This window comes from Narcine bancroftii, chromosome 9, assembly GCF_036971445.1.
Source record: "Narcine bancroftii isolate sNarBan1 chromosome 9, sNarBan1.hap1, whole genome shotgun sequence".
Lineage (NCBI taxonomy): Eukaryota > Metazoa > Chordata > Chondrichthyes > Torpediniformes > Narcinidae > Narcine > Narcine bancroftii.
Window position 1 is genome coordinate 25,820,790 of NC_091477.1, and position 26,937 is coordinate 25,847,726.

The window sequence follows — 26,937 nt, forward strand, 5'->3', positions numbered from 1 at the left end:
CCGAAGCAGACTTCATATTTACCAACAGAGATGCCCATTTGCCAGCTCTATTCATTCAATATATTAGCAGTGCTTTATAATTTAATATGCCCTTTTAATCTGGTTGCAATGCCACCGGTCATTCCATAATTAAACATTCTATATCATTATAGTATATAGTTCATGCTCCAAAATTCTTGTGGGACAACACTGTCATATCCTACCAATTTGAATTTCTGCCAAAACCCTTATAACATTTCAATTGTTCATTCAATTTCCTAACCAGTTCTAGAAACTGTATAATTCCTTGAGGTTCATTTCTAATTAACACTCCAGTATGGAATCCCCTTTTCAAAATCTGTCCAGGTGTTCAGACACAATGTTCTTATACATTCATATCCCAAAAGATGTTAGGCTCTCTGATGAATAATTCACTAGTTTCCCCACCTCACCTACCCAAATAGCAGAGCATGTTTACAATTTCACAATTTGAAAGGTCGATTTCCACAAAGAAAACAGAAAAAAAATGATAGCTGGGACACATGCAATGTTCTCATCTATTTTCCTTAAAGTGATTAAGTTTTAGTTTTAATGGATATTTTAACAATGCTCAAATTATTACCAAGATCCATCATTCACATTCTTGAAATTAGAAGGAATTTTTACCTCAAGAATATTATGCAATATTTCTATAATGAGTAAACTTCACTAACACTTACTGATATTGACACATTTTGTTTATTTAAAACAAAAATATTTTTATTTCTTTAATCTTTCTGAATTCATGACAACTATTTTTTAAAGAATTGGCATATCAATTGAAATTAACTTGCATAAATTGCTGTCCTTTATTTTGAAAATTAGAGTATTTATCCTGAATACTTTATACCTTAATAAAGCTTTATTCCATTACAAGATTAATATTTTTGGTTACATTTCCATTTCCTTAAAATTGCAATGACCATTTTGCATGATTATTCTTATTTCAGTCTGACAATGAAACACTTTGACAACACTGTAATCATCTTGATAGTCTCAATCTAAGCACAGGCTTTTAATCCAGAAATAAGCACTAATGCTAACCTGTACAAGATAGTCCCGTGGAAGCAGAGGAAGACGGACATTTTCCATTAATTTTGCCATGTGCTCTAGACGTGCTTCTTTGTCATACTTTATCCACGAGATCACTGCTTCAAATACCTGCCAGAAACCAAAAAAAGTACACAAATAAATCTGAAGGAAACGAAACATGCATGTATTTTGGTAATCAAAACCATAGTCATGGTTCAAACGTCTAATCTTATTCAAATCTCATGCCTATGGCTCTTAGTCCAAACCTGACCATGTAGACTAAAAATAAATATCCTTTGCCTCAAATGCTCAGTTATCCTCACTTGTGATTTCTTGTTAACTCAGCAAAAGGGATCTGAAGAAAAATCCAAGGAGAACAGTTGTTTTAACAGATTGGACATTCATCTTCTCTCCTCACCACTACTCAGAGGGCAGAAATGGATGAAATTAAGAATCATTGATCACGTGGCATGTATATGGTGGGTGAAATGGCTTCTTTCCATGGTACCTTTGTTTCATGAAAGACTTAAGGTAAAGAATTACCTTAGAGGAGTGCACATCCATGCTAAACTCTGCACATTGTTCTGCAAAAAGGTGAAAATGATGCTAGCTAGAAGCTCTAAAAAGTGAAGGGTCAGTTTGGCCCTGTGATTTTCAAAAATGCAGACCTTGATTCCAATCCTTTTCCCAGAAGTATTCCTATTTCTTACTACTACTTGAATATAACAGACAAGAGCAGGTTTGTACCTCCACCAATGTCAAACCATCTATTGGCACATGTTAACTCCTAACTTAATGGGATCACAATTTTATATCCATAACTCAAGAGACAAAAATACCTTTAGGCCTACATATACAAGAGTTCAATTAGTTCCAAAGCATATATCTTCTGAGGTCAGTTAAGGAATTCTCTTACCCTGGTATTTTTAAGCTTGATCATGTCCAAACCCTTTATGGCTTTTACCTTTCATACATTTATGTACAGCTAATGGAAGATACATCTATTAACTTATATTTATCCACATTAAAATGTTAGACGTTTCTATGCAATTTGTTCCAAGCCCCACTGGAGATAATAACCTTGAGGGTTTATCAGAACCAGAATTTATTGTCATGAACAAGTCATGAAATTCGGTGGATTTTTATGAAACAAAGGTACCAAAAAAAATCTAAAAGGAATGTTATAGCCCTTTTTTCCTGAGGCAACTTCTTTGTGCTTTCCATTACCAAATCACTTCTCAAGCCACTTTGGCATCAACTTGTTTAATGTAGCTCCTTAAAGGTGGTAAAATGCCTCAAAAGTAATCCATGGTAATATTTTGAAATCTTCAGTGGCCTCCAATTTCCTGTCAAAACTCGTAAATGGAATCACATCAGAGTGGACACTCTTCAGCAAAAGATGAAAATGATGCTAGCTAGAAACTCAAAAAAATTATGGGGAAAATTGGCCCTGTGATTTTCAGAAATAAGGATCTTATTCCACCTTGTTCCCCAAGTTTTTAAAAATGTTCTACTCATCATCAATTATATTATACATTCACTTGCAATACCCAACAAAGAACCCCAGTAAACTAAGGAGTACTGTCCATAAATAGGGTTTTGGTTGCATTCCTTCTGCATCAATGCTCTAACATTAGTTTTGAAGTTATTTTTTGCCTAACTGTTTAATGTTAGCTTAGTTTTTTTTACAGGAAAAGGAGATCAGAATCATAACAGAACAGCTGTTTATTGCTCAACCTGTCAAAATTTTTCACGAGAAATAAAGTTTTGTATATACCTTGAATGTAATCAAACAATAAAAAACATCAAACTAAACAGTGAATATCTATGTGCTCTAAAGTGAATGGAGTAAAAAGAAATTTTAAAATAATTATACTGTGTTACTGTCAGAGTATTTCTAAATGTTAAATTTGCTACAAACTATTACACAGATTCTATCAGATGCTGAAAAACCTCTGGAAGCATTCTTGAAGATTTCATCCAATACTTAGAACCACTTTTATTGTGAGAATTAGAAATGCAATATTTGATATCTCTTTTCCTTATAATGATCTTTTAAGACTGTAACTTGAACAGTTAATATTCCGGTAAGTTTTTATTTGTGGATCATATTATACATGCTACTTGCTTTTAAAACTTGTGCTAATAAGGCATTTGCAATGTGACTATTTCTTCGCCCTTGAACTTAGCACAAATATACGTGAAACAGAACAGTCCCCATGGCTATATTTAATGATACAACCTAAATGGTATTATGCTTTGGAAACCACAGTAAATCACACTGATCACTTTTTCTTGGTTAATCATAAAACTTTCCTAGTGCTTACAGCAGCTTAAAACACTAGCTGTGACCTTCCGGTTGTTTTTTTTTAATATTCCAAGTAAAGATTAACTTGGTTTCTGTAAAAACACTATGCAGCTCAGATAACATTCACCCTAAATGATTCACCTTTACTACTTATTCTTTGCAATATCTACCTCAATTCATGCAAATTAACTGTGAGCTAAAGATCATATTTAACAATTTTTATTTTAAAAGGAAATAAAGCTAGAATTTGGAAAATATTCTGGAGATGACCACTTTCATCTAAAGTAGATTGTATGCCAACTTTAACGAATTCTCTGAAAATTCAAAAAGAGAATAAATCCTGGCTGCTATCAATCAACTTTAGTAGCTAGGTGCATATCAGCATTGTCACAAGGCCAAAGTCATCAGCCAACTAAGAGTCAAGGAACTATGGGATCTAAAACAATGGATGACTTTTTTTTAAGCGAGTTATTAGACCACCGAACTTTGCAGTATAGGTCCTTCAGCCCATGACATTGTGTCAACCTATATAAACCTTCTTCAGAACAATCTAATCCTTCCCTTCCTCACACCGATTACCCTACATTTTTCTTACATCCACGTGCCCATCTAAGAGCCTTTTAAATGACTTTATTGTACCAACCTCCATCACCTCCTGCAGCAATATATTCCAGGCACCCACCATTCTCTGTAGATAAAAAAAAATTACCCCTTGCGTCTCCCCTAAACTTTCCTCCACTCAGACTCACCTCAAAAAGATGTACTCTGATATTTGCTATTTGTCACCCCAGGCAAATGGTGCTGCTGTCCACCCTATCTACACCTCTCATAATAATATATACCTCTATTAAATCACCTTCCATCCTTCGTCACTTGAAATTTAATTGCAACATTTTTTTGAAAAGTGTCAAAAGGTACCATACAAATGCAAACCTTTCTTTGAATTTGTAATTTCACAAGCTCAAAATTTCTGGGGAGAATATATAATCATATCCTTATTTATTATTATTTCTTATTTAATGTGGTTTAATTTCCAGCACACATCATGCAGTTATAATATGTCAACAATCAAAAGGAGTTAAGGCTTCGCACTTGGTCCTTTTTAATAATTCTTTGGTAGTCATCCATTTGGAAATAGATATCCAAACTGGGATTCAAGAGGGTCCTGAAAGCAAGAAAGGCCTCGGGTACTGAAGGCTTCCTGATCGTATCAGAGGTTTAGATCTGGAGTTTGGGTTGCCGATGGTTTGAACTGGAGTCTATGTGGCTGCAGTGGCTGCGGGAGTGCTGGAGACAAATCCATGGACAGTCTTAAAGGGACCCTCATTTGCTTTTATTTCTCTTACTCTTGGGGTGTGGGGCAATGCTCATGGCAACTCTATGATTGCCTTCCAGCAGACAAAATTAAAGTATATTACGTATGTTACATTTTTAATGTATCATTATGTGATGATTAAAGGAACCTTTGAACCAATGATGTTGACAAGCATTAACCTACAAATTACATAAAAGAGGTTCAGTCTTAGTTACTGGCAGCCAGCAGAATTATTAAAGTAATAGGAAGGTCTGAATGGAGGATTCTTTTAAAGTGAATTTAGCTGTAAAATGAAATTCCTTTAGCAAAACCTGCTTTTGCTGAAATAATTTAAGCAATCTCATTATACCGTATTTCTACGCCTATTAAACACGTGTTACATTTTTTTTACAAATCAGGTAACCCCCGAGCGTTATATGCATTGTGCACTGTTTGAAAATATTTTTACATGTTGAAATAACATGCACAATTTATAGCGGGTGTGGGAAAGTTGCACCAGCAATTTATAGTAAGCGTGGGAATGTAATAGCAGGCAGCAATGAAAGAATGCACACAATTTAAAGCAAGCGTAGGAATGTAATAGTGGCAATGAAACAACGCACACAATTTTTAGCAGGTGTGGGAAAGTCACACAGGCAATTATAGCGAGCAGTAGAATGTAATAGCAGCAATGAAAGAACGCATACAATTCATAGCGAGTGTGGGAATTGGGTACATTCAAAATGGGAAAATTCAAAATTTTGATCTTAGGAATGAATATCTCTTTGGCCTTAGTGCCATGGTTTTCCAAGAAACAGGATATTCTGGCTAGGGCACTGCACCTTATCATTAGGTGCTTTTAAATACAGCACCCGGGTAGCCCTCCTGGGACCCAGGTGTGATTAGTGGGGCAAAGGTGCCTCCAGCACCTTTTAAACTGAAGGGGGATAGCCCCAGTAAATCGCCAACCATCCATTTAAGGGGGATCCCGCCCCCGCGATGACACAATAAGTGATGTGTCACACAAACTAGTCTCCCCCATTCCCCCCACCAGCTGTCAGTCTCTCTCCCACCGTCAATCCCCCTCCTCCCCCCACTAATCCATGGCAGCCAAGCCCTCTCCTCTCTCCTCCACAGCAGCGACCCCTCTCTCACTGATTGTGGCACTCCCCCACCAGCAACCGACCTCTCCTCCCATGACAGCGAACTCTCTCCCCCCAGTTGTAGCCTCTGTCTCTCTCCCTCATGGCAGCAACCTCTCACCACCCACCCCCCCTCCACCTCTTCTCCACTCCAGGCCCTGGCAGACATTTTAGCCGGGATTTTCCTGTAACACCAGCACGTAAGCACTGACATCACAGGAGTAACTGGGTCAGCCATTTTGCTGTTCAAGCGTCCTGGGTAAGTTTAATTGGGTTCCCTGATTACCTCCGAGGTAGGGCAGAGACCCAGTTGACTTTGGACGATGCTGACCAGTTAACCCCATTTTACAAGTCAGTTTGAAAGCACCTATTATTAACTGCCCAGACTTGTCCCCTGAGGAAGGAGATTAACATATTAAATGCCTCTGATCTGAGACAACATTAGGATGATTCTGCCCGATGGCATCAGTTTAACCTCATTTAAACAAATCAAGCCATACATTTTTCAATTGCACACTATTTTTAATAAGATAAGGTTTCTTTTAAAGAAAGGTTTTTTAAAATCATGACAGAATTAAAATCTTCGTAACTCTGAAGCCTGTCAATCTATTTAATTGAGTCAAAGCTCTGGGGGAAGTTGAAGGGGTGTAGATCGCGGGAGATTAACTGTAGCAGAAAGTTTGATTTTGGAATGTGTTTTATCTCATTCCCAAGTAAATTCAAATTGCTCTTGAGTCGGAATGTAGAATACTACACCTGCATGGTATATGTGGGTGTGTGCTCTATGGAAATATTTTTACTCAATTTATGATTTTCTGCACGTTTATGCGTGTGCGCACTATATGAGTGAAAATATTGTACACCTCAGTGATCAGGTTGTGGCGAATCAAGACCAAATCAGCTAGATGCAGTTTAGACAAGCCCATTATTATAAGATACAAAACTACAAACGTGGTAGATATTGGAATCCAAACTATTAAGTACATCTATCCAAGGATAACATCTAGGGGATATGTTAAATATATATTTATACAAGTATACATTGACCGCAAATCTTTAAATTAAATCTCTTGATCTTGCCTAAATGACCTGTCTCTATTCTTCCCAAATTTTGTTCCTAGATTACAACATGGGTAATCCACACAAAACATTGTCCCATAGCAGCATCCATCTTAATCATTGGCAAGATATGAAAATATAAACTTTCAGAAATCCTTTATGGAAACATATTTTTGACATGCCAAAGTGTCGATATGGACCCCAGGATGGGGACCATCCAAGGAGTTGATAAATGCAGGGAGTCAAATGAGGGTCGATAACGCTGGTGGGGGAGGGGGGTTGATGATGCTGGGGGGACAATTAAAAAATAGTGCGAATGGCAGTGTTGGCCAACCACTTGCATGAGCAGGCTTTGATGGCGCCATGTTGTATTTGATTTCACCTTTGAATTAATTTAGAGCAAACAGGAGGACGTAAAGAGATATGTGTTCTATGCTTTATTCATTTTATGTCAAATTTTTTGGACCACTTTTTCGTAAAAGGGGGGAGGTGTAGACTTTTACATGGGTCAAACCTTTGGCCTCATGACTACCTGTGTTGTTCAAGGCATTGAGAGATTAGATGGCCAGGACCAGATGATATGTTCACGGTTGGGGCATCGGTAGCTCATATGGCGTCAGGGTGAGGATTCGCAGTTGGTAGTTCGGAGGTGTTGTTCCCCCAATTTGTGGCTGGTCTCAGTCTGGCAGTGCATGAGACATTGGACACACATGTTGTCAAGGGCATTGAAATAGGTGTCCACCGGGAGATCCCTGCTATTGTGGTGGACAGAGCCGAGGTGCTCAACGAAGTGATCTCTCAGTCTGCATCCAGTCTCTCCAATGTTGAGGAGACCATCACAGGAGCTCCAGATGCAGATGATAACCCCTGCAGATTCACAAGTGAAGTGTTGCTCCCCAGACTTTTATTCTGACGTCTGCCTACTTTTTACTCATACCTTGAAGAAAGGCTCAGGTATGAAATGTTATATATCTTTATCACCTATGAACACTGAGAGCCCTGCTGAGTTCCTCCAGCATTCCTGTTTTTACCTTCCTATCTAATCTACCTCTCCAGTGTTGACCTCCTGTGAATAGTTAATATAACTGTCCACCTCCCTCTTAACCCTCCAAATTATCTACGTTGTTAACAAAGTCCTATTTCATCATGGAAGATTACATTACATGTGTGACAGACACCCAACTGAGGATTTCTTCCCATAAAATAAAAATCATCTACCTAGTCATACGTGCCACATTCGGACCACCATGGTGGTGATATAGTTCCCTATTCCATCTTCACTTTTTCTTTAGACATTATTCTTTTCCACTAATTTCTCATTTAAAATCTTCATTCTCTACTGCCAAATATCTTATTTTCTTGACTAAGAAACCTTCACAATGTCTCACTCAACATCTACATATTATCTTTGGAATTTCTATCTCAACTTATCATGTTCTGAATTTATCACCTTCCTGTGACCTTTCCTCCATATAAAACACACTGTACACCAACCCATCTACTTTAATCATGTCAATCACAGACAAAGCCATCTCCAATTACTTCCCTACTCTCCTCTGCATGCATATCCCTTCCTTTTTCCAATATTTCACCGTGCTTAATCTACAAAAAAGTTTCTACCAATTATTTTAGGTCTGTTTAGAATTTGGCTCTCTGTTCTCAAAATATTTCTGGACCTACTGATCTACTGAACCTCTCAGCTTAATGAATGCCCTGGGCCCCATTAAAATTATGATCTTCACCCAAAAATGCTAGATGATTCTCTTGATTGGCTGTGTTTTCACTCTGTTTCCTTCCAAGAAAGACAGAGTTTAAAAAATGAATATGGTGCAAGGTTCAGAACATAGAACAGCATCAATATTGTGTTGACCTTCAATCTAACCCTTCCCAACCTCACAACCCATAACTTTCTTTATCCTACCTGAGTTTTTTTTTTAAAATATCACAATTGTACCAGCCCCATTCCAGGGACCCACCACTCTATGTTAAAATCCAATCTTTAATGTCTCCCCTACACTTTGCTGAATATATATATTCTATTATTGCCCATTGCTGTCCTTGGAAAAAGGTACTTGCTGTCCACCCTATCTATGCCTTGCAGAATCTTGTACCACTCTATTATGTGTTTTCTCATCCTCTGTTGCTCTAAAAATAAGTCCTAGCTTGATCAACTTCACTTCAAAAGACATTTCTTCCAAGCCAAGAAATTTCCTGGTATTTCTTCTCTGCACTTAAGCTTCTACACCCTTCCTATAATGAGGCAACCAGAAATGAACACAATACACAATGTGGTCTAATCAGAGTTTTATAGATTACAACATATTCTTGCAGCTCTTGAACTCAGCCCCCCCAACTAACAAAGGCCAGCACACCTTATGCCTTCTTAACTACCCTAACAACTTACGCAGCAACTTTGAGGGAATCTATCAACCCCAAGATCCTTCTGTTCCTCCACACTGTTAAGAATCTTGCCATTCTGTTCCTCCACACTCTGTCTTTAAGTTCCTTCGAAAGTGCATCACTTCACACTTTTCCAGGCTGAACTCCAGACTTCTCTTCCTAACTCTGCATCCTGTTTATATCCCACTGTAACCTCTGACAACCTTCTACATTATCCATACCTCCTACCTCCATCTGCAAATTTACAGATCCACCCCTCCACTTCTTCATTCAAATCATTTATGAAAATCACAAATAGCAGGGGTCCCAAAACAGATCCCTAGGAAACATCACTAATCACTGCCCTCGAGACAGAAAATGCTTCATCTATTACCACCTTCTGCCTTCTGTGGACAAACCAATTCCATATCCACACAGCCCAATCCACCATGCCTCATGACTTTCAAGATGATCCTGCAGTGGGGACCCTTGTCAAATGGCTTACCAAAATCCATATACATTTCTTTAGCCATTCATCACCAGTTAGAACATTAAAAAGCCATATCAAATCTTGCTTTCAACTGCCAAACTCTTCAGTGAAAGCACTTTGGAATGCAAAGAATACTCTAACTTCTTCCATTGTAAATTTTTTTAATCTACCATAGAATTAAAGATTGTGGGTGCAATTGACACTTTTATTTAAACTCTTACATCAAAAATGATAAACATACCTTTTCTTCTGAGGCAACTGTGAGTTTGTCACTTGATATCAAACTGCACACTTGATCTAAATTCAGAGTGAGAAATTCTTCACCCAACATAACATCAGGAAAATGCTGTTCTGTTCAAAAAAAAGAACAAAAATAAGATACAAACAACAAAGTGGCTTTCAAGTACAGCCAATTGTGTTAATTCTCTTCAGAGCCATAAATAATCCAGTAACCCAAGAACCATAAAGTCAAACAGCAGAGAAATAGTCCCTTTGGTCCACAGTGACTGCGCAGACCATCGAGTACCTATCATTACTAATTCACTTTTCCAGCACTTGATCTGTATCTACTAAGACTGGCAATAAAAATATTCATCCAGATGCTTCTTAAATGTTGTGGGAGTGCCTACTTTGACCACCTTTTGCACAACCCTCTGGTGAAAACATTCTTCCTCAGATTCCAGTTTTTACTCTTCATCTTAAACCTACTCCCTTTAGCATTAGACATGTGCCATAGGAAAAGACCTCTTACTGTCACCCTCACTGCTTCTCAATTTTGTGACCCTCATATTTCCCCTTAGCCTTCTCACATCTAAGGAAAACAAACTCATCTGACTTGATCTCTCAACAAACTTAAAATATTCTACTGTAGTCCACATCCTGTGGAATGTCTGGAAAATGTGATGTTTGTATTTAGTCCCATCACAAACTCCAGGCCACTTATTGATCATTATTTCAGACAGGTAATCTTAAGGTTTCATGTCAGGCCTCTGCCTGGAGTCCGGCTACAAGAGCAGATCTAAAACTTACCTTTCAGACAGCAGCTTTAAAAGGCTGCTCCAGCATCCCATTCGTATCGAGATGTGCATCGTTGTGCCCTCCAGAGCTGATGGAGACGAGGCGACTGATGCTGTAGCGCCACCTGTCAAAAATATGCAGCAGAGCAATTGCTGTCTTCCCTACCCATAATCCCCCACGAACCTGGAACTGCTCTGTGGTTCCCAGAACAGTTCCAGCTGCGTGGGGGATTATGGGTAGGGAAAACACCCTTTGCTCTGCCACAAAGTGGCCCCAAATGCCGAAGCGGCCAGTGAGACTGTCACAGCCAGCATCGACCGCTCCCGACGGCTCCCTCTGCCCTGCCGGCTCTCACTGACGGCTCCCGCTGCCCCAACAGCTACCGCCCACTGCCCCTGCCTTGAGGGGGTCATGGAGGGAGAGAGGTGAGTGGGGAGATGGGCTGTACATTCAGATAAGGTGGTGGAGTGCAGTGCTCTGCCGATTATCCTTCCCCGAGAAGGGTTGGAATCGGCGCCTCGGAGCCGACCACGGCACATTCAGAAAGGTACGTCTTTAGCCACAAGGGCAAAGAACCTCTGCCTTTACAGATGTGTGTTTTCCCTGTTTGAAAGTGCCTTTAGCATCTTGACCAACCCCAGGTTTGAGATACCAATATTCTCTCCATCTTCTCAGGTACCCCAATTTCCAACAATCTCACTCCAGTTGCTGATCAGCTTATTCCACATTACAATAGTGCCCATACTCCAAAACCATTTCATTATTCTCACCTGTGATAATCCACTTAGTTGAAGATGACCTCCACCTTCGTTTACCAACAGATCCTTTTAATTGTTTGCCTGCTGAATATGCTTGATTTTTTTCACATGTAGTAATTTGTATATAGCACTATTTTTAAACTTCTGGTTGTAAGTTAATTGTATTTCATTTGCTTTGTATTGTACTTGACACAATGACAATAAAGTTGAATCTAATCTAATGCCCAAATCCACCTGCAGAAATTACAGATTTTGTTTTTACATGGAAGTTTTTTTTCCCTTTCTGGACTCTTCCTTTTTGGATTTTGTGGGCAAGTTATTCCTCTGAATCAGGCACTTGCCTGGAGATCTTGGTGTCACGAACAATATCTGGTGTCGTGAAATATTAAAACTGGCATGTGCTTTCCCCTCATAGTATTTTGTTTTACAAGAATAAAACTGCACACCCCACTATCTCCCAAACACTCTCAATAGACTTCTTCAGGTGCATTCTCCGCCAAGAATGCGCCTGCAGAAGTGGATTCTGACCTGTGGAATGGTCGTTCAGGTGGCAGCGCTGAAAGCACAGCGCTGGCCATCTGAAAGGGACAGCTTCACGTGAGGCATCTCGGAGCGCATTCCGGCTCCTGTCCCTTCGGGCTGTCAGAGCTGGGACAGCCGGTGCGGGGACGTCTCACATGGGGCATCCCCACACTGATCCCACTGCCACACTCTCTCCCCACAGCCCCACATTAGCCCGCGCCAGCCGCCCTACAGTGTGGGGACTGATATAGGGCTGTGGGGAGAGAGTGGGGAAGTGGGATCAGTATGGGGACAGCCCCAGGGCTGACATCCCGCGCTGAGGGAAGGGGCAGCTGGGAGGGGGGGGGCTGTCAGGTGCTTGCCAGCTGATTGTCACCCTTTAGCGGCCGCTTTCAGGCAGCTGCATTCATGTGCCGTGGATCACCTCAGTGCTCTGGCGATTATCCCTCCCGGAGGAGGGTTACAAAGTTCACCTTGCATGCGCTTCCTCCTGACAGCCGCATATGGGCATAATATGCAGCTTTACATCGGGGGATTTTGGCCACCTAAAAGTCCCTGATGTTAAAACTAACTTTTTAAACCATGAGTTTCGAAACTTTTAGCATCCCATCCTTGAAAATCTATCTGCATATCCTCATCCTACTTAAAGTGAGTTGGGTGCCCCCCCCCCCACCACCCCCTCCCCTCAACATTAAACACACTTTATAATTTCAAGTTAACATGGTCAGTTTAGCTCCACAGACCATCAGCAGCCAGGAAACTAAACAGCACTGGAATTACCAGACTCACTGATGCTTCATGACTAAAATGTAGAATAAATGTAATATGTTCAAGTTATTCCACTGTCTGTGACTGCAAGACGCTCACTAAATTTCAAATTTTAGAGTGTACATATTAAATATTTAAACCACGAACATTGCCCATTTTAAAACTAAAGGGCAAATAAAGCATACGATTGTCCTCATTCTCAGACAGATAAAATAAGAACAAAATAAATCTATTTCAGAACAAATTCAGTTGTCAGAAAGATTCAATACTGTACCTCCATAATGCAAATGCAGAGAAATATAATACAATTTTAAAATACAATTTGTCTTTCCAGTTTGTAAATTAATAATTTTATTTTTGACTGCTGTCCATCAAAGGGACAAACACAAATATATTTGATTGAATCATGGTGTCTGCTGACTTCCGTACTTTACAACTAAATACTTTTCTTCTCTTATACAGCTGCATCATCAAAACTAGCATGGCAACGGAAACTGTCTTTAGTCTTGAGCACCTCCCAAGACTAAGAATCAATGGGAGCAAGATTTTCAACAAGAATTTTCTGATGCTTCTTGGGATTCCATCTTGAAATAGGTTCATTTATCTTCTCTATGCACCCGACATTCATTATTGCAATTTAAAGTAGTACGTCGAGCTTACTTTTCCAAAGTTCAATTGGCTAAATTTAATTCTAAATTCTTGTCAAAATGTGATAGATGTAAGACTGAAGAATGTAGATTATTGGGTTAAAACATTCAAGATACAGTATGGGCACACAAAACTCAAAACGGTCAACCAGTTTACCTACCTCGGCTGCACCATTTCATCAGATGCAAGGATCGACAATGAGATAGACAACAGACTCGCCAAGGCAAATAGCGCCTTTGGAAGACTACACAAAAGAGTCTGGAAAAACAACCAACTGAAAAACCTCACAAAGATAAGCGTATACAGAGCCGTTGTCATACCCACACTCCTGTTCGGCTCCGAATCATGGGTCCTCTACCGGCACCACCTACGGCTCCTAGAACGCTTCCACCAGCGTTGTATCCGCTCCATCCTCAACATCCATTGGAGCGCTTTCATCCCTAACGTCGAAGTACTCGAGATGGCAGAGGTCAACAGCATCGAGTCCACACTGCTGAAGATCCAGCTGCGCTGGGTGGGTCACGTCTCCAGAATGGAGGACCATCGCCTTCCCAAGATCGTGTTATATGGCGAGCTCTCCACTGGCCACCGTGACAGAGGTGCACCAAAGAAAAGGTACAAGGACTGCCTAAAGAAATCTCTTGGTGCCTGCCACATTGACCACCGCCAGTGGGCTGATATCGCCTCAAACCGTGCATCTTGGCACCTCACAGTTTGGCGGGCAGCAACCTCCTTTGAAGAAGACCGCAGAGCCCACCTCACTGACAAAAGGCAAAGGAGGAAAAACCCAACACCCAACCCCAACCAACCAATTTTCCCCTGCAGCCGCTGCAACCGTGTCTGCCTGTCCCACATCAGACGTCAGCCACAAACGAGCCTGCAGCTGACGTGGACTTTTACCCCCTCCATAAATCTTCGTCCGCGAAGCCAAGCCAAAGAATTAGAGTGCAATCACTTGCAAGTATATCATACCTTCAGCAATTTCATGCAACATTTTGCATATCATCCTTTGTTGTGTTTGCAATTATAATATTTAAAGGCTCTTCTTGGGTTTTAATAAACAGTTTGAGAACTCCAAGTTGTGCTACTCCGAGCCTCATCTGATTTTGCACACACAGATAGGTTCAGACTGAATACGGAACTTATAACAGTTGGAGAAACTCCCTATAGTTTGCATTCTCCCTGTGACAACAATTTGTTTTGTCAAAATGCTCCAGTGTCTTCCCTCATCCCAAAGAGAAGCAAATTATATTAACTGGCCACTAAATATCCTATAGGTGAGTGGTAGAATCTGAGGGAGAGTAAAGGAAAATGTGGGTGTGTGGCGGTGCACATCCTCATGGCGAACTGGCCCCACTTGTATCGCCACGTGCCGGGGCAGCCATGGGGAAATGGCGTCGTCAGACTCCAGCATCCCTTCCAGCGCACACCCTGGGGCAGCGATTATGACGTCACAATGCACCAGGTGACTGAGCTCATGCTGCCCTTAAAGGGACATGGTGAATTTGAATAAAAACAGTCGTTAACGACCCTCAACGTGGTGGCTCTGTTTCTTCCACTGGTCACACCGCCACAGGAAAATGAAAAAAAGAGATTACTGTAGGATTTATGTAAAAGTGCTTTATGGTCAGTGCAACTTCACTGGCCTCTTTCCTTGTATCCTCTAAGACTCCATCAGAGAACATAATCTTTAGAATTTTCTTTGGCCTAATGATAGAAAAAAAAATTAAAATGCTGAAAGAACCAGAATATCTTTTACAAGAAACCATTTTAGTAATGCTTAAGCTTTGTGGGTTGTGTTCATTTTAGTTTGCAAAGTAATCTTGGAAATGCAATGGGCAGTGAAACCCAAAGGCATAGCAATAAGCTGGATTTATGTGAAGGAAAATTTACCTTGAAGGGCACTTTAGAAATTATACAAAAGTATATAGCCCAAATTATGCACTTTACATAATCCATGAATTTTCAATTGTCTACACTTTTCAAAGAAACAACGGAAAGAAGAAAAATGTATTAAAGTAGAAAATACTTCAAAGTTTGCAAACCAAAGCTAGCTACAAACACAGACTAACATGATTACATCTTTTCCCAGCATGTGTCTTGTCAGAATGACAATTTTTCTCTCTGCTTCTCTGTTCCGCTGCATATGTCCAGAAGATGACTTTCCACCTCAGGACATCCAAAATTCCCTCCTCTTTCAGGAAAAGTGACTTCCCCATACCTCTAGTTTTTGATAAAGCCCAAACCCAGATCTCCTACATTTCCCATATTTTAGCTCTCACCTCACTTTCCTCCCAAAATATATCAAATTTCTGTACTCATAACCTTTCATACCACCAACATCCACATCTAGCATATCATTCTTTGACACCTGCCAGCTACAACTTGATCCAACAACCAGCCACATCTTCACTTCCTACCCTTTTCTGCTTTTCAAAGGAAAAACTCTCTCTGTGACTCTCTTGCTCACTCTTCTTTCCACTGATATTTTCCACTGAAAATATAGTAGGTTAACACTTGACTGTAACCCCTCACCTCCATCCAGGAACCAAAAAATCCCTTCCAAGGTTTCATATGCACCCTCCAAAACATTCTCTTCTGCATTTGGTATTATTAATGGGGCATTCTCTACTTTGGTGAGACCAAATCTAGAATAGGCAATCGCTTTATAGAGTACCTGTACTTTATCCAAACATGAGAGCAGGAGCTTCCCAGTTGCTAGCTATTTTAATACCCTTCCCCATTCCTACGCCAACCTGTCCTGCCTTGGTCTCCTCCATTGTTGGGGGAGGTCAAACTCAAATTTAAAGAACACCACCTCGTAGTCTTCCTGAGCAGTACTGCAACCCAACAAGTTCAAATTTATTATCATCTGATTGCACAAATACAAACAAAACACTGTTCTCCTGTCCTCGGTGCAAAACATGCAGGCACACAACCAGTCATAATACACATACAGACAAACTATACATACACAGGATAAATATACATATATAAAAAGAAATAAATAATTTTGTTTAGTGAATATTAGAGTCTTGGAAGGTTAATGTGAGCAATTCCTTTGGATTAAAGCATCAAAATGGAATTCTCCATTTTCAAGTAAGTCACCCCGCACCCCCATCCCCAAGTCTCTTTCTCTTTCGAATTGACCCAGGTCATCTCACAAACACCATTCTTTCCAATCCCCTTGTCCCTATTATACAGTTCTTTTCCCCTTCCCCACCTTCTTATCCGACTCACCACACCTCCCATCAAATCCTCTCCCCCACTATTCTTATTAGTCCACCATCACTGCCTTGCATGGTTCCGCCAATCTCCTTCCTTTAGCAGCTACTTTCATTTTCACCTGTATTTTCCCTTTGGTCAGCTTCCACCTATCACTGACTCCCAACTCCACCCTATTTGCCTTCATCTGTACATCATCTTTCACCTCACTTTCGTCCACCTATCATTCATAGACCCTTCCCAATATATTTACTCCTACCTGTCTTCCTTCTTTCCGAATCCTGACAAGTTTCAACCCAAAATGTCAATTGTCCATTTTCCTCCATGGATGTTGCCTAACCTGCTGAGTTCATCCAGCAGTTTGTTTTTTCCACTCTAGAATGCAGCATTTGCAGTCTCTTGTGTCTCAACTTGGATATTATTACAATCTGCACTTATTTCAGTTTATCTGACCAAAATATTCTACTTTAGCAGAACAGGATGACTCTCCTTCCATAAAATAAATGGCTACAGCATACCCCTGAATGCAATGTTGCCAGAACCAGTGATAAATTACCCTCTAAAACCATAAATAATGTTGTTCAACAAAAACAATCATTGACCCTTAGTTTTCAATATTGTTAAAGGTCAAATGTGTTGAATGGAAACCTTACCATCATTTATATATTATTAGAATATTTCTAACAACATAAGGACAGGCGTTTTAAATGTTGATAGTGGGAAATATAACAAATATTAAAATGAGCAACAACCAAAGAGCATTGCCACCTCCCTCAATTCAACACAAAGAAATCCTTGGGTTTTTAACCACATTTCCCGCTCTAAGTTGTATGGTTTATGTGCATATGGTTATAACAGCAAACTGAACCTGTACACAATCTATGTACATGCCTATCAAGCTAAATATCTCTTTGTTGTCAAGCAAATAGACCCTTAAACCTTTCAAACTGAATTAATTAATTTTTTAATATTCCTATATCTGTGCATAACAACAGATATTTCCCTCACCTTTGAGTTCTTGATACCATGCAGATGATTTCCCCTGAACAAATGTGAAAGCAAGTAAAGCAAGTAATGGAAACCAGACCACATCGTGGCATGACAGTGAGAACCCAACTTCAGACAAGATGATCCTGTACAGTTAGAGGAATGACATGTAATTGACAATGTGGAGAAAAGCAGGTCAAATCCAACCCCTCCAATTGTCCAATCAATCTGCTCTCAATGAGCAAAATCCTTAACAGTTTTATCCAGTGGAATTTGTCCTCCAATCACAAGACAACAATTTGTCAAAAGGTTTGCTTCCTGAAAAAATTGGGGATTATGATGCACAACCTCAAAATGAACACAAAGCTAATTTCAGATTTGCAGTAGAAACATTAAATTAACTTTTATTGAATTTAGCATGCTTAATTGTGTAATGATGCTAACACAAGCTCTAAGGTTGACTGCAAATGCTCCACAATAAATGTGAGGGACCCAGGGTTTATCTTGGTCACCAATTTTACAACTAAAGTAGAGCTCATAGGCTTTCTTAATAAGCGCAGTAATGCTGCGTATTTGAGCCTTAAGTGTATACTCACCACAAATGTAACAGAATGTATTACAGCTGTTGCAATATTGACGAGACATTTCTGCTGTGTTGAATCTTCTTGAAGACAATAAACGTGATTGTGAAGCATTCACTATGCTATTGCCTGAAGAACATGTGCATCAACATGCATAAAATCTATAATCAATGTAATGTACAGCAACTGTATATGTTAACTGCTTTTATAGCCTGTCTGCATCTATTTTGACTAAGCCTACCCAGGCCTAAGACAACTTTGCATAGCACCTGCATTGAGTGCATGACCAGGCATGCTTGGACTGACTGTCCAAGGGGTATAAGGGATATATTGCTTTGTGGGCAATATACTAGTAGACTTAATGATGGGAAATCACAAAAATAAGTGAAATCTGAAAAAATATTACATAATAGGAAAATTTTGAGGTGATTTTCATGATCAGCAAACCAAAATTCATAAAATACATCCAAATGTGTTCAGGAAGCAAAAGCAAAATTTTAACATATTCAGGATGCCCTATTTGGATTTCACCACATCCATCTTCCTCCAGACATCACAGCTTTAGTCCAAACATAGACTGAAGGACAGCACAGTGGCACCTTGGGTGATGTCTGCATCTCTTCTCCCTGTGACCACATCATTTCCTCCAGATGCTTCAGTTTCCTCCCACACCTTAAGGATTTGAAGGCTGGTAAGTTCATTGATTACTGTAAATTTCTATTAATATGTAGGTGAGTGGTAAAATCTAGCAAGAGTTCATGACAATAGAGAAAATTAGAAAAATGGGATAATCATAAATGGGTGATCAGAGCTAACAATGTACCAAAGAATCAGGATTTATTATCATGAACATATACAAAATTCATTGTTTTGCAACAAATATTTATATAAACCACCTTACAAAATACATAAAAAAAATAGAGCAAGAAAAAGTCAAAGTAAGGCAATATCTGTAGTTCATTGTTCATTCAGGAATCTGATGACAGAGGGAAAGAAGCTTTCCTTGTGCTGGTGAATGCTCGTCTTCAGGCTCCTGTACCCTTATCCCGATGGTAGCAGAGTGAAGAGGGCATGGCCTGGGTGGTAGGGGTCCTTGAGGATAGAGGCTGCCTTCTTAAGACTCCAGCTCTTGTTGATGTCTTCGATGGAGTGAAGACATGCCCGTGATGTCATAGGCTGAGTTATCAACTCTCTGTGGAGTTTTTTCTTGTCCTGAGCATTGGCACCTCAGTACCAGACAGTGATGCAACCAGCCAGAATGCGCTCCACCTATAGAAGTTTTCGAGAGTCTACAGTAACAGGATTTTTTGTGATTGCATCGACATGGAGGCTCCAGGACAGATCCTCACAGATGCTGACACCCAGAAATTTGAAGTTCTTGACCCTCTCCACACAGCTGACCCATTGATGAGGACTGGTTTGGGTTCTCCTGACTTCCTTCTGAAGTCTACCATCATCTCCTTGGTGATGAAAATGTTGAGCGTAAGGTTGTTGAGTGTAAGGTTGTTGGTACGACACCACTTAACTAACTGATCCATCTCCCTCCGGTACACTTATTCATTGCCAATGTGTTTCTGCCGACAACCGTGGTGTCATCAGCAAATTTGTACATAGTATTGAAATTGTGCCTGGCCACACAGTCATGGGTGTATAGCAATGGGTTAAGCATGCAACCTTGAGGTTCGCCTGTACTGATCGTCAGTGAGGAGGAGATGTTGTTTCCAATTCATATTGACTGTGGAATTCTCATGAGGAAGTCAAAGATCCAGAAGCAGACGGGGGTGCAGAGACCAAGGGTTTGGACCTTATTAACCAGCACTGCGGGAATAATAATGGTTAAGGCTGAGCTGTAGTCAATGAAGAGCAGCCGTATATATGAGTTTCTGCTTTCTAGATGATACAGAGCTGAGTGGAGAGCCAGTAATATTGCATCTGATATGGAGTTACTGTGATGATAGGCTCATTGCAGTAGGTCCAGTCCTTTGCTTAGATATGTGCTATTTTTTGCCATGGCCAACCTCTCAAAGCATTTCTTCACAGTAGATATGAGTGCTGCTGGGTGATAGTCATTGAGGCAGCTCATTCTGCTTTTTTGGGCACCAGGGTGATTGATGGATGGGTTTTTTTTTTAACTTTTTTTTTCACACTATGAACCATACTGATCAAAATACACACAAACATTTCCTTCGTGAATATACACAGTGTAATTTTCTCCCCTTTTCCGCCCTCTCTCCTTCATCCCCCTCCCCACCCACTCAACGTTCAACATATATGATATATTAAACCCATTAAACAATGTCATCACACAATGAAAATAAACAAGAAATTTGTGTCTTCTACTTTTACATACTGGGTCAGTTCATTTCGTCTTCTTCTCCTTCTGTCATTTTAGGGGTGGAGGTCCACGGTAGGACTTCTCTGTTGCGTTCCATGTACGGTTCACGTTTGAAGCAGGTAGGAATCTCCAACTGCAGCTGTGAGAGATTAAAAATGTCCATTCCAGTTGGATGACAGATTTTCAGTACCTTGCCAGGTATGCCATCAGGGCCTTGCTCCTTGCGAGGCTTCACCCTCTTGAATGATATTCTGACACCAGCCTCAGAGACATATCACAGGGTCTTCAGCCTTTGCAGGGTTTTTTGTAGGCATTGTTGGGTTCTCCTTCTTAATGCAGGCATAGAAGGTGTTCAGTTCATCAGTAATGAAGCATCACAGTCATCGATGGTGTTCATCATCATATTGTAGAATTTAATGGCCTGGACTCCCTACCTTACTCAGCACATAGCTGTCTGTCTGTAGCTTTCTCTGAAATTGCCTCATTGTTGCAGAGTTAGCCTTCCTCAGTTCGATTCTGGACTTTTTGTAAAGATCATATGAACTTGTTTTCTCTCTCTCTCTGTCTTTTTTTATTCACTGTAGAAATGTGACCTTCACAGCCTGAGCCAGCATTTCATTTCCCATTCCCAATTGAGAAGATGGTGGTGAACTGCATACTTGAACCATTACCATCCCTGAGGTGTAGTACACCCACAATGCTGTTCAGGAGAGTGTTCCAAGATTTTGACCCAGCCAATGAAGGAATGGCAACACATTCCCAAGTCAGGATACGTGCTACTTGGAGCGTAATTCCAGGTGGTGGTGTTCCCATGCTTTTGCTGTCTTTCTTTCTAGCAGGTGCAGGTTGTTGGCTTGGAGGGTGCTATCTGTGGAGTCTTGGTGAGTGCTGCAGTGCATCCTGTAGATGGTACAAATTGCTGCCACTGTGCTTCAATGGTGGAATGAAGGAATGGTTACGAGTGGGATGCTGATCAGCAGCTTGCTATGTCCCGTAGAGTATTGAGCTTCTTATATGTTGTTGAAACTGTATTCATCCCGGAAAGCAGAAAATATTCTATCACAATCCTGACTTGAGCTTTGTAGACTTTGAGCTGAATACTAGAGTTCAGGTGAGAGACTGATTGCCTATGATAGCAAATCACAATGAAGTTCATGAGAATCAAAAACAAAATATTCCAATGAATGGAGAAATAATTCACCAAATGTTGCCTGCATGTAGCATGATCGAGAGAGCACTCAGATTTAGGTTAGGCTAAGAGATGAAATGTTTTCCTCATAAAAGAACATCAAGGCCAACCACCTCTAAATTCAAAGGTCAATTGCCTGCATCAACATCGTGGGGAATAGGGAGGAAGGTGGTCACAACTAACTAGAAATTCATTTGACTAAACACATAAATACTCTGGCTGATGAGACAACTCAAGAGTTTGAATATCCTGCTCTGAGTGGCTCACCATGAGATACTCCAAAGTTTTTCCACCATAAGGTGCAAGTCAGGAGCATTGAATAATGCAACACTATCAAATTCTTTTATTTGTTCTCCGCTCCATAGTGCAAATATGCGTACAAACATAATACAAATACAGACAATATACATACATATATATATATATATATATATACACACACATACATATAAAAAAACAAATGTTATGAATAAATAGTAGAGTCACGGAAAGTTGTTTTAGCAGTTCAACAGTCTCACTGCCCGTGGGAAGATGATGTTCCTCAGCCTGGTGGTTCTGGTTCTTGCTCTAATACTTATTTATCTTTTTCCCAACTTCCACTTCCGTTGGCAGCTTGTTCCACACTCTCACCACTCTCTGCATGAAGAAATTCCTCCTCATGTTCCCTTTAAACATTTCACCTTTCACCCTTTACCCATGTCCTCTAGTTCTTGTCTCACTTAACCTCAGTGGAAAAGGCCTGCTTGCATTTACTCTATCTATATTCTTCATAATTTTGCACACTTCTGTCAAATCTTCCTTCATTCTATGCTCCAGTTCTAACCTATTTAACTTTTCCCTATAACTCAGTTCCTCAAGTCTTGACTATGGACATGCACCAGGCTCTTCCTGTAGAGTACCCCAGCTGTGATGCCTGTGCTTGGCTGATGGCTCGCACACGGTTGACTTAGAGCTGGTGTGCACCAGGGGAATCCTTAGTTATTGACTAAGGTTGCTCCAACATCAATTTCCAAATCTGCCAAGGGCAGCAAGTACATTTAATACACAAAAGTGCTGGAGAAACTTAGCAGGTCACATAGCATTCTTTATGTAGCAGACACACAATCAGCGTTTTGGGTCTGAGCCCTTTGTTAAGGGGTATAAGCAAAAAGCAGACAGGCACCTGATAAAAATGGTGGGGGAAGGAGCAGGGAGGAGCACAGACCCACAGGAAAGAGGTCATAGGTGAATATGGGTGGAAGGGCAGTAGAGAAATTAATTGGGAAACTATAGAAGGAGGGGATAACTCCTTGAATGGAGATGGAAGGGATGGAGAGCTTGAGGAAAGGAGTCAGAAGGATGGGGAAGAGAGGGAAGCAGAGGAGGGTCCTAACAGAAACCAGAGAAGTCGATGTTAATGCCATCTGGCTTGAGAGCGCCCAGACGCAATATTAGGTGTTGCTCCTCCAATTTGCGGGGGCCTTGGTTTGGCAATGCATGAGGCCATGGACATTACCTGTTGGTTTCCTTCCAAGTTGCATACCATCTGGACCTGGAAAAATAACATGATCCTTCATCGTTGCTGGATTTAAATCCTGGATCACCTTACCTAACAATATTGTGGGAACACTTCACCAAAAGAACTGCAACAGTTAAAGAGCAATTAGGGTTCTCATTATCCACCTTCTTCAGAACAGTTAGGAACGGATAATAACATTGGGATTGCCAGCCATACCTTCATCCCAAAATATGAAAAAAACTAAAAAAAAATCCATAGCTAGCAATAATGTGAATTCCTCTTTTAGGTTCAGATCAAGTTTCCCTTAAAGGTATCTGCATTGTGACAAGTTGCAGAATTTTGGAAAGGAAAAGTCCTTTCAAGGTCCTTTGAGAGTAATGTAGCTAACATTTCTAATTTACTTTTAGACAAAATTCAAAGAATGTTAATTACATTGGTTGTAACATTAGGTATTACAGAAGAAACTTAAATATTGACCTACAGTACCATAGAATTCACAACCGATATGTGTGACTTTGCTTTCTAACTTGGCCTTCTAATGAGGAAATAGAAATTTATTGTTTGGTGGCAAGTCACTTGACATGAATACAAGCCATCTTTTCAGTGAAACATATAAAATCGTACACCTTAGTGTTCTGCAAAGGTAGGATGTTTGTGGGACATATCATCCATTTTTCGGACACATTAAAATTATATTACACTGCATTGAAATAGTACAAAATGTTATGGCTGAATTGAACATCATAACATTTAATAATGTAAAAACAAGAGCATGAATTGATAGTTATTGTAGTGAAAGGATTATTAGCCAGAGGTACAGAATATCATGCCATGCAGAATTCAATCACAAACAGGTACACCTTGTGGACTTCCTCCTCCGAGCCCAGTAGTCCGTCTAAGTAGTTTTCAGAAAACAAATTCAATTATTCATCATGTGAACATTCACAACCAATCCATTATAATTAATACAATTCACATAATATAAAACAATTAAAAAAAGAACTTCAGTATTATCAGTTAAAATTATCGAATACATAATTTTTGTTCTTGTTTTACAAGCTTATATTGCATTAGGGCTGGTAGAACTCATGTCAATAACCAAATGGATCATAACAGTTTACCACCAACCCATTTTGGCAAATTATAAAACAACCTTCACTTTAGGAAGCCTTTAACAAAGAAAAATAGCCAAGAACATTTCACAACACTTCCATGGTTTAATTGTGCCTGAGATGTTAGGATAACATCTTGGACAAATTGCCCCACCACCCTTGTCGCAACCTCCATTCTTAAAAAGACATTAAACCACTTTAATTTCTCTCAGCCAAAATGTGAAAGCCAATATTAAAAGGGAAACATAGAATCCAGAATGGGTCATTAGTGCCTTTACAGCCTCCTTCAACATTCCATACAATCAGGGCTAATTTCCCATCTTAGTATCAAATTCTTGTATGCTCCCTCTAGCTTTTAGATTTTGCAGTCTTCCTCTCCTTTTTAAACACATTCACTCCACAGACTTTTGTAAAAGAGTATTCCACAGGCTCTTTACCCTCTGAAGAAATTTCTCCTGATTTCATCTAAATATCTTATTCCTTTTTCTAAATCTGGGATTCCTGGTTCTGAAGACCACTTTCCTTACCCAAGGAGATATCCTTCCCACATCCAGTCCGTTGAACACTAACAAAATTGTATACCTTTCAATGCGATCTCCTTTCTTCTAAACTCTAGTGAATAAAGATTTAATTTCTCCTCACAAAATGGTTCTGCCATCCCAGGATTTAGGAGAATCATTATTAGACTCCTACATGGCAAGTTTATCCTTTCTTAATGCAAGCAAAACTGCACAGAATAATATAAGCTCACCAAGCCCCAAATATAATTGCAGTCTACATTCTTGTTCACACACTTTAAAAAAACACTTGAAATTGAAGACAATGTAGGTTCTTAACTATTTTGCTACACTTACATGTTTACTTTCAGTTCAGTTCTTTCAGCAACTTCTCTGTGTGGACATCAAGATCTCTTTGCACATCAACAAATTCTAATCTATCACCAGTTAATTACCTTAACTTCCTTTTTTTTGCCTAATAAAGTGGGTAGCTTCACAGTTATCAATTTTATATTGCATTTGCCTACTTTCTCAAGTGATCCAAATCTCCTTTGAATACGATCACAAATCTTACTGAAAACACTGGTATATAATTCATACGAAAAGGCTATTGTCAACTGCAGCACATCCACAGTCATTTTCTGAACAAGATTAATCTTGTATCCTAGGGCCAAAGTTCCAACCAAGAACCATGGAGGCTGAGTAAAATGAAGACTGAAGGGGAGTAAACAATGGGCTGAAGAGGTGATGATGGCTAAAGTTAATGCAAGACGAGAGTGAGAACACGGCGAAAAGTCATTGTGGATCAGAATCAGGATACAGTCAGGGAGCATTCAACAGACTAGTAAAACTGTTCATTTTTTAAACAAGTCTAGACCAAGGACTGCATTTTCTTGTTAGGGTGAAGGGGAAGGCTGGCAAGTTTAAGAAACCCTGGTTGATGAGGAATATTGAGACTCTGGACAGGAAATAAAAGAAGGCATATGTCAGACTTGAGCAGCCCAGAATGAGTACATGTAGGAGTATGCTTCAAAAGGGACATAAGTTGTAGCTGTCAAACAGTACAACAGAAAATCCTAAGAGTGTCTAGGGAGAGAATTAGTCCAATTACAAATCAACATGGAAGTATTTGCATGGAGCCACATGATACTCTGTACTATAGGACAGACATCAATAAATCGCAAGAGGTGCAGAAGACATACACCAGGATGATGCTGATACTAGAGGGCTTAAGTTATCGGGAGAAGTTGGATAGGCTGCTACAGCATAGGAAGTTTATAAATTTTTGAGGGGCATCGATAAAGTGAATGCTCAGTCTCTCCTGGGGTGGATTATTCTAGAACTTAGGAGAGCATAGGTTTAAAGTGAGAGGGGAGAGATTTAAGAGGAATCAGCAGGGTGACTTTTTGATTGAGAGGGTCCATATGTGGAATTACTGCCAGAGGAAGCTGTAAAAGCAGGCACATTCTGAGATGCAAAAGACCTTTGTTCTGTTTTATGGATAGGAAGGGCTTGGAAAGGTATGGCCAAAATGGGACCAGCCCAGGATGCCAATTTAGTCAACATGAACAAATTGGGCAGAAGGGCTTGTTCCATGGTGTATGACACTAAAATCTTGGTTTGTGAATTAAATGGAGCAACTGTTATAATTACTACAATGATACATGTTCTGAAAAATTTCCAGATGTCTTTTTTATGTGTCCTCTTCACTGCAGTTCCTATGGAAAATTCAGATCTTTGTTGCACACCTTCTGCATTGGTTATGAATACACTGCCTAGTATGTATGCTCTTTGAAATGCTTCTTCCTTCTGTTACAGCTGATCCCCATTGGAAGAATAACTATACCTTGCTCACTTGTTGTTACCCTTTTCTCTCTATACTCACAATGTACCACTTTTTGCTAGGTATATTTAGAGTGGGTTTTTGCATTATACTTAGTAGGGGAGGAAGGAATACAAGGCCACAAAAAAGCTTATTCCCCACACTGTAATAAAGATTCCGGTCACAGCAGCTTCTCAAAGAAATAGGAATGCAGAATGAATGGAATCTAATGGGATGTGAGGTGGGAAGAGGTTGG

At 39.9% G+C, this 26,937-nt stretch overlaps 1 protein-coding gene across 4 annotated transcripts in view; it reads right to left on the reverse strand.

Annotated features, from left to right (window-relative positions):
• The window catches only part of LOC138743325 (kelch-like protein 3), a 169,615-nt gene that overhangs the window by 52,686 nt on the left and 89,992 nt on the right, over nucleotides 1–26,937 (reverse strand). For all 4 annotated transcript variants that reach the window (XM_069898500.1, XM_069898501.1, XM_069898498.1 and 1 more), the window contains exons 6-7: nucleotides 9,964–10,073; nucleotides 1,063–1,179 (exon numbers count right to left, since the gene is read on the reverse strand). In XM_069898500.1, coding sequence (XP_069754601.1) covers nucleotides 1,063–1,179; nucleotides 9,964–10,073 — 227 coding nt within the window. The remainder of the gene's footprint in view (nucleotides 1–1,062; nucleotides 1,180–9,963; nucleotides 10,074–26,937) is intronic.